Raw genomic sequence first — 16229 nt, 5'->3', positions numbered from 1 at the left:
ATATCAACAACCTTTATCAAGGTGGGAAGAATTATTAAGTGGCTTGTTTTTACAATACTGGGATGTGATCACAGAACCATCGAAAGTTTTGTTGCAAGTAGTCAATATGGCTACATTACATTAGTAACGCAACTCCAGGGCTGAAATAAAAAACTAAACAAATTGCTGGAATTGTGCTTTAACTGGCAAAGATTGGAGTAGAATCAAGCGTGAATGGACCAGGAGCCCGTTATCCTTCAGTGCGGTCATATTCCATATTCCAGAACTGCAACCCCCCTGGAGTGCCTAGAAGTACAAGGTGTTCAGTGCTTAGGGACATGACCAAGGTGAGGAAGGCTGAAATCTGACCATCACCGAACCATTAAGAGAAGTTAAAAAGTCAAGATTGGGCCAAGAAATATCTGACGACAGATTTTACAAAAGGTTTTCTGGACTGATGTGATGAGAGTGACTCTTGATGGGTTGGGCTTGTGGCTGGATCAGTAATGGGAACAGACCTCCACTTCGACTCAGGTGCCAGCAAGATGGATGTGGGGTACTGCTATGGGCTGTAATTATTTAAGATGAGCTAGTTGAGCTTTTCGGGTTGAAGATGGACTTAAAATCAACTCTCCTACTGAAAGTAAGTTTTTAGAAGCAGTGGTACAGGAAAAAGTCTGCATCTTTCAAGAAAACTATGATTTTTATGCAGGACATTGCTCCATCGCATGCATCAACGTACTCCACTGCTTGGCAAGCCTTTCTTGGTCCAGTTTTGATGTTTCAACATATGTGTCTTGTTGAGTGGTGGACAGGTTTCAGTCTTCCTCACCTTGGCCATTTATCTGAGCACTGAACACCTTGTACTTCTGGGCCTTTCAGGGAGATTACAGTTTTGGAATATAAAAACACCGGGGGATGATTGATTCCTGGTCGTTTTATGTTGGATTCTTCTCAAATGTTTTGCAGTCAATGTGCATCTTGTTTTATCAATAAATTTTTTGCGACTCTATTGACTATTCCAAATAAAATTTTTGATGACTCTGATCACTCCCCAATATTTTTCAAAAGTGCTGTATCCCTCTGTAAGACTTGTAACAATTTGTAACTTTTCACAGTCAGTTAAATATCTTTTTGGCCCATTTTTCCTAAGGAAAACAAGCTGCCTAATAATTCTGAACACCTTAATAAAGGGTGTTGTATCCTTAGGCCTCACCCTCCCTTATTACACAAACATCACCTGATCTGCTTCCTCCAATAAGCATTCAAGTTTATACAATGGAGTTGGAAAATCTGCATAAAAGTTATGTGGTCACAAGAGTTCTCTAATAATTCTGCACACAGTGGATGGTGATTGTCAGCGCTCTCTAAACACACTCATAAAGGGCTGTCAATCACTGTGTGGGGGGAGGGCACTTAGGATGCTCACGGCTATTAGGAGTCGTTTACTATTCACTTGGAAACCCGGCTCACAATTACGTAAGCCGACACACCACAGGGCCCAGCATTTCTCCCTTTATTGTACCCTGCTTTCAGAAAAGGCAGAATAAATTACCTGACAGGTTCGCTTTATCATAGAACCAGGGGGGACTGCCTGTTTCATAAATGCCATATTTGAGGGGGTACGGTGTGAAACGGAGCTCTAGAACCTCACTTTCATCTATTATACAAGCATATCCCAAAAAACTTTTCATCCCCTTCAACTGCTGCTAAGTCACCTTAAATGGGCTGCAAACATTTCATCATATGGAGGTTCCAACATCTGCTGACATTTGTCCTCTGGAGCAGACAGCTGAATGGTAAAAAGAGACGATTAGCAATACAATAATGGAGTATCAAGAGTATTTCTAATTAGGATCACATATTGTGTCATATAGATCGCAAATAAATTATTAACCGGGTTGTCCACTACTTGAACAACGCACCTCTTAGATGGTTATTCTCAATAATCGCTGAGGGTCCCAACAATCGTAACTCCAACGATCAGCAAGTTCCCGTGGACATGAAATAACTTGATTTTTAGGGGATACCTCTTTAAATGCAGAAACTCACCTCCCCACACTGGCTGCATTCTAGCGATGCCGGTGGCTGGTCCGTGGGTGATACTGTTATGCCAAGTGAGCACAGCAGCCAATCACACTCACACTTGACGAAACTTGGATGCCCAAGGAAGGTGTGAAAGCTGCAGCCAATCAGCGACCATTGATAGGCTGCAGCGCTCACGTGGAACAATAATGTCACCTGAGCGCCAGCAGACCTGCCACCGTCATCATCAAAACGCCGTCAGTTCAGGAAGCCAGTATTACTATTTTACACAAGAGAATAGTGTATTTGACAAGGGGTTATTTCACCCCTTTAATATAACCTAGTAAAAAAAAAATGCTAATGCGAGAGGTTGATGAGCGACAATTTCTTACCTGTAGTCTGGGGTTTGCGATGTGGGCATGTCGAAATGAAGCCAGCTCCGAACAAGCTGCACCATTCTTCTCCTCAATAACCTCTACCACCTATATTACAGAGCACATAGAAATGACCTCGGATTTATTCCCATTGGTCTTATGGTACAATAAATAATACAGAAAGGAATAAAATTATTACAATGACAACAGATCTAAAAAAAAAATCAAAAATATTTTATACTGTAAAATGACTCAGCCAGTACACAGATGAAGCAATTTTTTACGGCAATTTTCACGAGGGAAGTTATAAATGAAAATTATCCAAAAACAAATTGCACAGAATTGTTTATAAAAACCAAAAGGTGGTGTCATCAATATCTGCAAAGACAGCCAAGTCCACATGTGCAGTATGCGGGATCCACTTCTGATATTGGCGCAAAAACCTGGATCACAGGCTGCAGAGATATTTTATCAGGCCTCATTAACAAGTCAGTTTATTTTCTCATCTGAAAAACTGAACAATTTCCATCAGAGCGCTGGACCCAAATGTCATCCACTTTTGGTCAGGGAATCTGTTTTTTTACCATCTCTGCGTCATCCGTTTTTCTTATAAGAAAACCATAAGTGACAGAGGTTTTCCAAAATTAATAACACTATTTGGGGAATAACGGCAGCACATGAATGCAACTCCATGTGGCCATTGTTTTGCGGAACCATTAACTTGAATGTTTGAGTTTGCGCCACAAAACAAGTCAAGATCAGGACGTGTCGCTTCTTTTGTGAACAACAAAAAAAAATAACTGGCATGTGGATAGTCTCAGATGGTAATGCAAGAAAAGATAAAAAACTGACCAGCACTTCTAACAGAATGAAGGAAATGTGACAAGTGCATGTTGCTGTGACTCTATTACCGTATTCTTCAGACTATAAGGGTACCAGCCCACGATCAGGAATTGCTGCAGGTTTGATGCTGTGTATTTATGTTACAGCATAGTGGATGGGATTTCTAGACATCCCATGTCTACTATGAGTACATGTGCGCCTGTGGATCACCCACGGAGACGGACATGAGGTGCGTCTTTCAGAACCGCAGAATGACAATTCTTCTTGTGGATACGCTAATCTCCGCAACACAAGTTTCACCAATACAATGTATTGGATGCAGTAAATCCCCACGGTTCAGAGAACACATGCGGATTTACCTGCACTCAATAGAAGGCAGCGCTTTGTACACCGTGAACATACGCTGCATCCAAAGTGCTGCTACTTCCTGATAGTGGGAACGGAGCCCAAGACGCACTTTTTTCCAAAAAAAAATTACGATATATAAATATCAAAGAGCACAGTAGCACACTGTATGCACCAAGTTGTATGAAAACCTCCCATATATGACGTGTACACTGCTTTGCTGTCATGTAAAATACGCTTACAAAATTAAGGAACTTAGTGCAGAAATTAGCAAATACATGTCAGACCACCAGTGGCGGCAAGGCAGCCTTTCATCGATGGGACCATAACCATTTATTTATTTCTATCAGTTTTGCCTCTGCTGCGCCAACAGCTACAAATACAAAGGGCAGGTAGCAGCGGCATGCCGATAATGGCGCCAGACCACAACACATCCTTAGCCCCAATGATATAACTAGATCACATTTACTGCGCAGACTCTCAGTCCAAAAACTGCAGGGACTTGAGCAGCGCATTGGGAGAAAGGAGGTAAGTGAACATTTTTTTTATTTTGGCAGTTAGTACTCATGAAAGAAAATTGAGAAGAACTGTAAGGGGTTACCATACTGTGTGAGGGCATCATACTGTGTGGGAGACTTGGGGAGTATCACACCCTGTGGGAGACTGTCGGGAGTGTCGCACCCTCTGGGGGTCTGTGAAAGCCATCACACCGTGTGGGGGGTGGTCTGTGAAGACCATCACACCCTGTGGGGAGGGGGGGTCTGTAAAGGCCATCACACCATTTGGGGTGCTATCAGGGGGGGACTTCAGGGGCCATTTGGGCTATCATGTTCTGTGAGGGGCTGTCTGGGGGGACACTGGGTGCATCGTATTGTGGGGGGACTATAGGGGCATCGTATTGCGAGAGGGCAGTAGCAGCATCATACTTTGCTGGGAGCACTGTGTGGTCTTCATGGTGTGTGTGTGAGGAGCACTGTAGGGGCAACCTACAGTATATCACAAAAGTGAGTACACCCCTCACATTTTTGTAAATATTTTACTATATCTTTTTATAGGACAACACTGAAGATATGACACTTTGATACTGTCACGGGGCTACCGCGACACAGAGGTTCCAGAAACCGCAGCGCTCTGGGCCGCGTTCACAGACAGTGAACAGAAGCTCTTCACCTATATTCTGACCTGGCTGCTTTGTGCCAGCAGTGCAGGAGTTAACCTTATTGCTGAGTTGCTGAGAGCTGTGTCTTTCTCAGCTGAAGTGGATTTTGTAATCCGATCCTCTATATCAGAGGTCCCCAACTCCAGTCCTCAAGGCCCACCAACAGGTCATGTTTTCAGGATTTCCTTTGTATTGCACAGGTGATGCAATTATTACCTGGGCAAGACTAAGCAAATCCTGAAAACATGAAATGTTGGTGGGCCTTGAGGACTGGAGTTGGGGACCCCTGCTCTATATAGACCCAGTCCTGACTTCAGCTATTGTCAGTAATCAGTTCTACTGCCTTGCTTGGAGGTTGAAGGAGCGTAGTGTTGGAGGTTTATTTACAGAGATTGGTGTCTGCTGTTTTGGTTGCATGTTTAACCTGTTTTCCTTCCTAGTTTATTCCTTCTCTTCCCTTCTCTGTGTTTCCTCTGTGGTTGTGTGAGCATTTGGTGAGTTTGAGACTTTTAGTTACCTTGTCTGTATACCCTGTTATTTGTTGTATTATTACACTGGTGCAGTCCACCTCCTTTGGGGGGAGAGGGGGCCACTGATAGGGCCTGCACAGGAGACAGGGAGACGCTGGCGGCTCGGGCCTGCTAACCATCATAGGTATCCCCGAGATAAGGGAAAGCCAGGGCCCCATTAAAGTGGTAGGGACAGGTGCGGGTCCCAGTACACCGTCCTGCCCTTTTAACGCCGCTTATAGCGTGACAGCATCACTGACCTTAAACACTTTTCTTGGTCCAATATGGACCCCATTGCTGCTTTAGCTGGACAAATGCAGCAACTCAGTCTAGAGGTGGCTGACCTCCGCTTGGCGGTTGTGCAGCGCACTCCAGTGGCCACTGCAGGGGTTGCTACACCTCCACAAGCTTCGCTGGAGCCGAAAATTGCGTTACCTGACAGGTTCTCAGGGGGCGTGACAAATTTGTTACATTCAGGTAGGCCTGTAAATTGTATTTTAGGTTGCGTCCTCACACTTCAGGTTCAGAGGAGCAGAGGGTTGGAATTATAGTATCGCTCCTACAAGGTGACCCTCAGGCCTGGGCATTTTCACTTCCCGCTGAAGCTTTGCCGTTACGGACTGTGGAGGAGTTTTTTCGAGCCTTAGGTTAGGTGTATGATGATCCTGACCTCGTCTCCCTCGGTGAGTCCACAATACGCCATCTTACACAGGGAGACCAGCCAGTAGAGGAGTACTGCTCTGAGTTTCGGAGATGGGCTACTGACACATTGTGGAATGACCCTGCATTCCGTAGTCAATTTTATCAGGGCCTATCTGATGAAATAAAAGATGCCTTCGCCCTACAGGAGACACCAACCACACTGGAGGCAGCTATATCTCTTGCGATCCATGTGGACCGCCGCCTGCGCCAGAGACTTAATGAATCGCCGCTATTCAAGGGTAATTCAGATTTGGACTCACCAGAATCTGAGTCTCTAGGAGAACCTATGCAGTTGGGTGGCGCTTCTCGTTCTAAGGGGGCTGCAGTACTACGGCGTAAGGAAGGTGCATGTTTTATTTGTGGCAGAAGGGGTCATTATGTGAATGTGTGTCCTTCTAGAAGACAACCGCCGGAAAACTATTGAGCCCGGGTTGCGGGGAGGTTGGCAACTCGGGTGTACTAATTTCCTCCTTAGGTAAACCTCAATTTTTCCTACCAGCCGAGATTCGTCTTGGTGAAAATAGGTTCAATATCTCTGCCTTTCTGGACTCTGGGGTAGCGTTTAATTTAATTGATGCTGGGTTTGTTCAGGCACATGGGCTGAAGACTCAAGAGTTGTCTAGACCCATACCTATAATTGCCATTGATCCGGCACCTTTGAGCCAGGGGACTTTCACTCAGATCGTCCGTGGGGTGAGCCTACAAATAGGGGCGTTACACTTTGAGTCATTAGATTGTTATGTGTTGGGGGGGTTTGCCGTCGCCTGTAGTTCTCGGTTTACCATGGCTCACGTTACACAACCCGGTGTTAGACTGGCAGACTCGGGAGATTACTAGATGGAGTGAGTTTTGTCAGGAACATTGCCTGGGTACTCGGCTGGCCGGATTGAGTTCTCAGGTTTGCCAGAGTTCATCTCAGATTCTGAGGATGTATTCTCTGAGGAGGGGAGTCGAGAGCTACCTCCACACCGTCCTTATGATTGCACCATACGTCTCATTCCTGGTGCTAAACTGCCTAAGAGTAGGCTATACAACATCTCTGCCCCAGAGAGACAGGCCATGAACGACTATATCACGGAGAGTCTGGCCAAGGGTAATATCAGACCCTCGTCATCACCCATTGCTGCCGGGTTCTTCTTTGTAAAGAAGAAGGACGGGGGTTTACGCCCATGCTTAGACTTCCGTGAATGAAATCAGATTACGGTCCGGGATTCTTTTCTGCTCCCTCTTATTCCGGACCTCTTTAACCAAACTGTGGGGGCTAAATAGGTTCTCCAAATTAGACCTCAGGGGGGCATATAATCTCATTCGGATAAAGGAGGGGGATGAATGGAAGACGGCGTTTAATACTCCAGAGGGACATTACGAGAACTTGGTTATGCCTTTTGGGTTAAGTAATGCTCCTGCTGTGTTTCAACACTTTGTCAATGATATACTTAAGGTACCGTCACACTTAGCGACGCTGCAGCGATACCGACAACGATCCGGATCGCTGCAGCGTCGCTGTTTGGTCGCTGGAGAGCTGTCACACAGACAGCTCTCCAGCGACCAACGATGCCGGTAACCAGGGTAAACATCGGGTAACTAAGCGCAGGGCCGCGCTTAGTAACCCGATGTTTACCCTGGTTACCATCCTAAAAGTAAAAAAAACAAACAGTACATACTTACCTACCGCTGTCTGTCCTCCAGCGCTGTGCTCTGCACTCCTCCTGTACTGGCACAGCGGCCGGAAAGCAGAGCGGTGACGTCACCGCTCTGCTTTAGGGCTGACCGACGCTCACAGCCAGTACAGGAGGAGTGCAGAGCACAGCGCTGGAGGACAGACAGCGGTAGGTAAGTATGTACTGTTTGTTTTTTTTTACTTTTAGGATGGTAACCAGGGTAAACATCGGGTTACTAAGCGCGGCCCTGCGCTTAGTTACCCGATGTTTACCCTGGTTACCAGCGAAGACATCGCTGAATTGGTGTCACACACGCCGATCCAGCGATGTCTGCGGGGAGTCCAGCGACCAAATAAAGTTCTGGACTTTCTTCCCCGACCAGCGACAGCACAGCAGGGGCCTGATCGCTGCTGCCTGTCACACTGGACGATATCGCTAGCCAGGACGCTGCAACGTCACGGATCGCTAGCGATATCGTCTAGTGTGACGGTACCTTTAGTCACTTAATAGGTAGGTTTGTGTTGTCATATCTCGATGACATCTTCATTTATTCCCCTGACCTCAAGTCTCATCAGGATCATGTACGGCAGGTCCTTCAGGTACTCAGGGACAATAAACTGTTTGCCAAACTTGAGAAATGCATGTTCGCGGTCAAAGAGATTCCGTTTCTGGGTTATTTCTTATCCTCCGCAGGTTTTCGTATGGATCCGGCTAAGGTCAGGGCGGTCTTGGAGTAGGATCGTCCTGAGGACCTTAAGGCTTTACAGAGGTTTTTAGGTTTTGCAAATTTCTATCGCAAATTTATTAAAGACTTTTCAGTGGTAGCCAAACCATTGACAGACATGACCAAGAGAGGCACGGATTTCTCCGTATGGTCCAGTGCAGCCAGTAAAGCTTTTGAAACTTTGAAAAAGTATTTTTCCACTGCACCCATATTAATACAGCCTGACATCACTCAGCCATTTGTGGTAGAGGTGGATGCCTCTGAGGTACGGTTGGGAGCTGTATTGTCTCAGGGGAGTTCTCAGAGTAAGTGGCGTCCGTGTGCATTTTTCTTGAGAAAATTATCTCGTACGGAGAAGAATTATGACATTGTTAACAGGGAGCTGTTGGCAATTAAATGGGCATTTGAGGAATGGCATCATTTTTTGGAGGGAGCACTTCATCCTGTCATGGTGATCACAGATCCCAAAAATCTGTTATATTTTTAGGATCTGCAAAGCGTCTTACACCTGGGCAGGCAAGGTGGTCTCTGTTCTTCGCCAGGTTCAATTTCTACATTACGTACCGGCCAGGAAATAAGAATGTCAAGGCTGATGCGTTATCCCGTTGCTTCCCAGGGGGTGGGGATAATTGTGGACCAGGTCCTATACTGCAGAAGGGTGTAGTAGTCGCCGCAATTAATTCTGATCTTGAGAAAGAGGTGGTAGAGACACAGGGGGATGCCCCAGCAGCCTGTCCGTTAGGTAAACTTTTTGTTCCAGCTAATCTCCGTCTCAGGGTCATAAATGAGCATCATGACTCGGTTTTGGCCGGACACCCTAGAAGTAAGGTTACCGCGGACCTACTCACTCGGCGTTTTTGGTGGTCTGGGGTAAGGGTACCGTCACACAGTGCCATTTCGATCGCTACGACGGTACGATTCGTGACGTTCCAGCGATATCCATACGATATCGCTGTGTCTGACACAAAGCAGCGATCAGGGATCCTGCTGCGAATCGTACGTCGTAGCAGATCGTTTGGAACTTTCTTTCGTCGCTGGATCTCCCGCTGTCATCGCTAGATCGGTGTGTGTGACACCGATCTAGCGATGCGTTCGCTTGTAACCAGGGTAAACATCGGGTTACTAAGCGCAGGGCCGCGCTTAGTAACCCGATGTTTACCCTGATTACCAGCGTAAATGTAAAAAAAACAAACAGCACATACTTACATTCCGGTGTCCGTCAGGTCCCTTGCCGTCTGCTTCCCGCACTCAGTGACTGCCGGCCGTAAAGTGAAAGCAGAGCACAGCGGTGACGTCACCGCTGTGCTGTGCTTTCACTTTACGGCTGGCAGTCACTGAGTGCGGGAAGCAGACGGCAAGGGACAGACACCGGAATGTAAGTATGTGCTGTTTATTTTTTTTTTTACGCTGGTAACCAGGGTAAACATCGGGTTACTAAGCGCGGTCCTGCGCTTAGTAACCCGATGTTTACACTGGTTACCCGGGGACTTCGGCATCGTTGGTCGCTGGAGAGCTGTCTGTGTGACAGCTCCCCAGCGACCACACTACGACTTACCTACGATCACGGCCAGGTCGTATCGCTGGTCGTGATCGTAGGTAAATCGTATAGTGTGACGGTACCCTTAGACATGATGTACAGGAATATGTCGCTGCCTGCAGTGTGTATGCGCGTTCCAAGTCCTCTCGTTCTCGCCCGTCTGGGTCTCTCCAACCTTTGGAGATTCCCAATAGACCTTGGACTCATTTGTCAATAGACTTCATCACTGACTTACCGGTTTCGGAGGGTAATACAGTTATTTTAGTCGTAGTTGATAGATTTAGCAAGATGTCTCATTTCATTGCGCTCTCCGCATTACCAAATGCTAAGACTCTGGCACAGGTCTTTATTAAAGGGAACCTGTCACCCCGTTTTTTGAGATTGAGCTATAAATACTGTTAAATAGGGCCTGCGCTGTGTGTTCCTATAGTGTATGTAGTGTACCCCGATTCCCCACCTATGCTGAGAAATAACTTACCAAAGTCGCCGTTTTCGCCTGTCAATCAGGCTGGTCAGGTCGGGAGGGCGTGGTGACATCGCTGGTTCTTCCTCAGCTTTACGTTGGTGGCGTAGTGGTGAACAAGCAGCGCGCGATCTGCGCTGTAATCCCTTGCATCGGTGGGGGAGGCCATCTTCCTGGGGCCGCGCGTGCGCAGATCGAGTGCTCTGCTGCACGGGGCTTCAGGAAAATGGCCGCGGGATGCCGCGCGTGCGCATTAGAGATCGCGGCGGCCATTTTCCCAAAGCCGAGATGCAAACTCGGCTTTGGGAAAATGGCCGCCGCGATCTCTAATGTGCACGCGCGGCATCCCGCGGCCATTTTCCTGAAGCCCCGTGCAGCAGAGCACTCGATCTGCGCACGCGCGGCCCCAGGAAGATGGTCGCCCCCACCGATGCAAGGGATTACAGCGCAGATCGCGCGCTGCTTGTTCACCACTACGCCACTACGCCACCAACGTAAAGCTGAGGAAGAACCAGCGATGTCACCACGCCCTCCCGACCTGACCAGCCTGATTGACAGGCGAAAACGGCGACTTTGGTAAGTTATTTCTCAGCATAGGTGGGGAATCGGGGTACACTACATACACTATAGGAACACACAGCGCAGGCCCTATTTAACAGTATTTATAGCTCAATCTCAAAAAACGGTGTGACAGGTTCCCTTTAAGGAGGTTGTGAGACTGCATGGTATTCTTTCAGATATTGTCTCAGACCGGGGGGTGCAGTTTATTGCTAAGTTTTGGAGGGCTTTCTGCAGCCGGCTGGGGACTCATTTGTCGTTTTCTTCAGCTTTTCATCCTCAATCCAATGGTCAGAATGAACGCGTAAATCAAAATCTTGAGACTTATCTCAGGTGTTTCATCTCAGAGAATCAGGAGGACTGGGTTAAATACTTACCGCTAGGAGAATTTGCTATAAACAATCGTTCTCATGAGTCTACTGGTAAGTCCCCGTTTTTCGGGGCATATGGTTTTCATCCTCAATCTAGTTCATTTAATAGGAGGGATTCCTCAGGTGTTCCTGAAGAGGAGAGGTTTTCTTCATCCATCACGTCCATATGGCAAGGGGTTCTTGACAAATTAAAGAGGATGGGTTCCAGGTATAAGAATGTGGCTGATCGGAGATGTGTGGAAGGTCCGGACCTGTGTGTGGGTGATTGGGTTTGGTTGTCCTCAAAAAATATTAAGCTGAGAGTTCCCTCGTGGAAATTGGGCCGTAGGTTCATTGGCCCTTATAGGATTGTGGCCGTCGTGAATTCTGTTGCTTTTCGGCTGGCTTTGCCTCAGTCATCCATAATGTTTTTCACCGCTCCTTACTCAGAAAGGTTGTGGCATCATCCAATCACTCCCCTTCACCTATATCTGCGGTCCTTGTTGACGGAAATCTCGAGTTCCAGATTTCCAGGGTTATGGATTCTCGTTTAGTTCGTCGATCCTTACAATATCTGGTACACTGGAGAGGGTACGGTCCTGATGAGGATGTGGGTACCTGCTGCCGATGTCCATGCGGTTAGGTTGGTTCGGGCATTTCATACAGCTCATCCTGAGAAACCTGGTCCTGAGGTTCTGGATGTCCCCCGTAGAAGGGGGGGGGGGGGTACTGTGACGGGGCTACAGCGACAGAGAGGTTCCAGAGAACAGAAGCTCTTCACCTACAGTCATGGCCAAAAGTATTCACACCCCTGAAATTCTGTCAGATAATACTCAGTTTCTTCCTGAAAATGATTGCAATCACAAATTCTTTGGTATTATTATCTTTATTTAATTTGTCTTAAATGAAAAAGCACAAAGAGAATGAAGCAAAAAGCAAAACATTGATCATTTCACACAAAACTCCAAAAATGGGCCAGACAAAAGTATTGGCACCCTCAGCCTAATACTTGGTTGCACAACCTTTAGCCAAAATAACTGCGACCAACCGCTTCAGGTAACCATCAATGAGTTTCTTACAATGCTCTGCTGGAATTTTAAACCATTCTTCTTTGGCAAACTGCTCCAGGTCCCTGATATTTGAAGGGTGCCTTCTCCAAACTGCCATTTTTAGATCTCTCCTCAGGTGTTCTATGGGATTCAGGTCTGGACTCATTGCTGGCCACCTTAGAAGTCTCCAATGCTTTCTCTCAAACCATTTTCTAGTGCATTGTCCTGCTGGAAGACCCATGACCGCTGATTGAGACCCAGCTTTCTCACACTGGGCCCTACATTATGCTGCTAAATTTGTTGGTAGTCTTCAGACTTCATAATGCCATGCACACGGTCAAGCAGTCCAGTGCCAGAGGCAGCAAATCGGCCCCAAAACATCAGGTAACCTCTGCCATGTTTGACTGTAGGGACCTTGTTCTTTTCTTTGAATGCCTCTTTTTTTCTCCTGTGATGCCTATGTTGATGCCTTTGCCCAAAAAGCTCTACTTTTGTCTCATCTGACCAGAGAACATTCTTCCAAAACGTTTTAGGCTTTTTCAGGTAAGTTTTGGAAAACTCCAGCCTGGCTTTTTTATGTCTCGGGGTAAGAAATGGGGTCTTCCTGGGTCTCCTACCATACGGTCCCTTTTCATTCAGACGCCGACGGATAGTACGGGTTGACACTGTTGTACCCTCGGACTGCAGGGCAGCTTGAACTTGTTTGGATGTTAGTCGAGGTTCTTTATCCAACATCCGTACAATCTTGCATTGAAATCTCTTGTCAATTTTTCTTTCTGTCCACATCTAGGGAGGTTAGCCACAGTGACATGGGCTTTAAACTTATTGATGATACTGCGCACGGTAGACACAGGAACATTCAGGTCTTTGGAGAGGGACTTGTAGCCTTGAGATTGCTCATGCTTCCTCACAATTTGGTTTCTCAAGTTCTCAGACAGTTCTTTGGTCTTCTTTCTTTTCTCCATGCTCAATGTGGTACACACAAGGACACAGGACAGAGGTTGAGTCAACTTTAATCCATGTCAACTGGCTGCAAGTGTGATTTAGTTATTGCCAACACCTGTTAGGTGCCACAGGTAAGTTACAGGTGTTGATAATTACACAAATTAGAGAAGCATCACATGATTTTTCAAAGGGTGCCAATACCTTTGTCCATCCCCTTTTTTATGTTTGGTGAGACATTATATCCAATTTGCCTTTAGGACAATTCTTTTTGAGTTTTTTTCATTTAAGACAAATAAAATTAAGATAATAATACCAATTTGTGTTTGCAATCATTTTCAGGAAGAAACTGAGTATTATCTGACAGAATTGCAGGGGTGTGAATACTTTTGGCCATGACTGTATATTCTGACCTGGCTGCTTTGTGCCAGCAGTGCAGGAGTTAACCTTATTGCTGAGTTGCTGAGAGCTGGGTCTTTCTCAGCTGAAGTGGATTTTGTAATCTGATCCTCTATATAGACCCAGCCCTGACTTCAGCTATTGTCAGTAATCAGTTCTACTGCCTGGCTTGGAGGTTGAAGGAGCGTAGTGTTGGAGATTTATTTACAGAGATTGGTGTCTGCTGTTTTGGTTGCATGTTTAACCTGTTTTCCTTCCTAGTTTATTCCTTCTCTTCCCTTCTCTGTGTTTCCTCTGTGGTTGTGTGAGCATTTTAGTCCGGTTCACTATGTATTGATTTAGGCCTTCGCCGGATTTTTTTGGAGAGTCTGAAAACTATACATTTTTGGAAAGGTTATAGTATAAGCAATACGAAAAACAATGTTTCCATTTGCCCCGAGTCCCACGTGACCGCCATATTGGATTTGACAAAATGGCTGACGTAAAACCAATTTTCGTTAATATCTCAGCTTATAAATAACATAAAAATAAAATTTGACAGCTAAACATACATTTTAGGGCTAAGAAATGCAATATTACTAGTTGCAGATGTGTTTTAGATATTTACTACAGCAGTTTTTTATAATTAATTAGTATTGACATAATAATACATAATGACAGGAATCACATGTTTTTTTTTTCTTTTATTACAGGAGTTGAACATGACAGACAAACCACAAGCTACTGAAGTCACTTGTGAAGGTGAGGCACCTATCAACTGGAAGCTATGTATGCTCTGTCAGTCTTCCAATGGCAATGAGAAGTTGGTGCAAAATCCTCGGATACAGTCTTACCAGCGCGTTTTGGACATAGTAGCAGAGAGGGCAAGTTTACAAGATGGCAACTATGTTGATATCCATCGACGGATTAGCAACAGGAAAGACACAATCGCTACACATCAGGCAGTCTACCATCGAAGTTGTTACACAAATGCAATTAACAACGACCAAATACAACGAGCCCGGGACCGTTATGCACATGCATTAGCTACTGGTAGCTACATTACCAAGAAACGAGGATTAAAAAGAGGACGTGCTGAAATGGACGAATCAGGTTCATTAACATCTGACTCTTCATCACCATTCACGAGGTCACATACATGGCCACTGGATAAGGAAAAATGTTTCTTTTGTCAGAACGATGAGAATGAGAAGCTTTATAATGTGAGGACAGTCAACGCAGGGAAATCGTTGAAACAAGCTATTGAAACATCAGATAATTTAACACTGAAAACAAGACTGAACACATGCATTGCACCAGGGGATGCACATTCTATTGACGTCCGGTACCACAAAAGCTGTTGGACAAAGCATGTTTTTCATGGACAACGAGAACGTAGTACCAACAGAACAGACCACAAAGAACCCTTATTACAACGTGCAAGTCTGCTAGAGTTGATAAACCTAGTGGATATTCAAACACAGAACCAATCATATCTATCTATACAAGATATCGAAACCACTTATTTGAATATGCTTGGTATAGAAGGCGTGGAAAATCACAAACCTACATTCACTAGAAAGTGGCTCAAAGAAATTATAATGAATGCCTTGCCACATCTGAAATCCTGTCTTTCAAAAAACAGAAGGGAATCAGCAGTTCTTTATTCACCAGAAGCCTGTGAGGAAATCATGGTTAATTCTGCAATGGAATGTCGTAGTGATGATGCAGACAACATGCAGACAATCTACAAAGCAGCACAGTTAATTAGGAAAAGCATTGCTAATTTTACAACGGAAGTCAATGATAAAAACACCATAACGGTCACTAGTGACATAAACGACGTTCCAGCAGAATTATATTCCGCTATCCGTTGGATCATAACAGGGCCGATTGACAGCCTTGAAACTCAAAGAAGGACCAAAATTGTTGACCGAGCAGCACTCACTATGAGTCAGAACATCATGTATGAATTCAAATCAAAACGCCAGGTCAACTACAAGCCAAAAACCGAATCATCAGTATTCAGACAACCCAACGCACGAGAAAACCCACAGGTCCTGGGGCTAGCTCTGACTGTTCATCACACAACTCGCGATAAGAAATTAATGAATCTTCTTAGTTCACATGGGTTTTGTGTTCCCTATGGCCGTACCCTACGAATGGAAACTGCTTTGGCTAATGCTGTTGTAGAAAACACCCGAGAGTTAAAAGGTCTTTACGTGCCACCATTCTTGAAGAAGGGTACCTTTGTGTTCTTTGCAGTTGATAACACAGACTTTGCAGAGGATACCCCTGATGGGAAAGGAACCACACATGGAACTATTACTGCTGTATATCAGCAAGTAGATGCTGTTGGAGAACCAGTTGCACCACCCTTGAAGATAACAGATGCCCACACTTTATCTGTCACTCCATACCATGTACATATGTTGCACTGTGACAAGCCAAAAGTACAACATACCCAAAGATCAGAACACTTTGTCACAAACAAGGAAATATCAGGTTCTTCCCAACTTTCACAATTTGGATGGATTGTTGCTACTGCTGTATCCAGAATGCAGCAACTAGAGAAAGCATCGAGCAAAATTCCTGGATGGTCAGGATACAACTCACTGTTGTCCGAAAGCA

At 45.5% G+C, this 16229-nt stretch overlaps 1 protein-coding gene across 2 annotated transcripts in view; it reads right to left on the bottom strand.

Moving 5' to 3' along the window:
- Positions 1–16229, bottom strand: part of PCID2 (PCI domain containing 2) — a 103678-nt gene that overhangs the window by 57272 nt on the left and 30177 nt on the right. For both annotated transcript variants that reach the window (XM_069757888.1, XM_069757889.1), the window contains exons 3-4: positions 2397–2486; positions 1698–1771 (exon numbers count right to left, since the gene is read on the bottom strand). In XM_069757888.1, coding sequence (XP_069613989.1) covers positions 1698–1771; positions 2397–2486 — 164 coding nt within the window. The remainder of the gene's footprint in view (positions 1–1697; positions 1772–2396; positions 2487–16229) is intronic.

The sequence above is a fragment of the Ranitomeya imitator genome, chromosome 3 (genome assembly GCF_032444005.1).
Source record: "Ranitomeya imitator isolate aRanImi1 chromosome 3, aRanImi1.pri, whole genome shotgun sequence".
NCBI lineage: Eukaryota > Metazoa > Chordata > Amphibia > Anura > Dendrobatidae > Ranitomeya > Ranitomeya imitator.
Note: the sequence above shows the minus strand (reverse complement) of the source record. Positions and strands in the feature narration are given on the sequence as shown.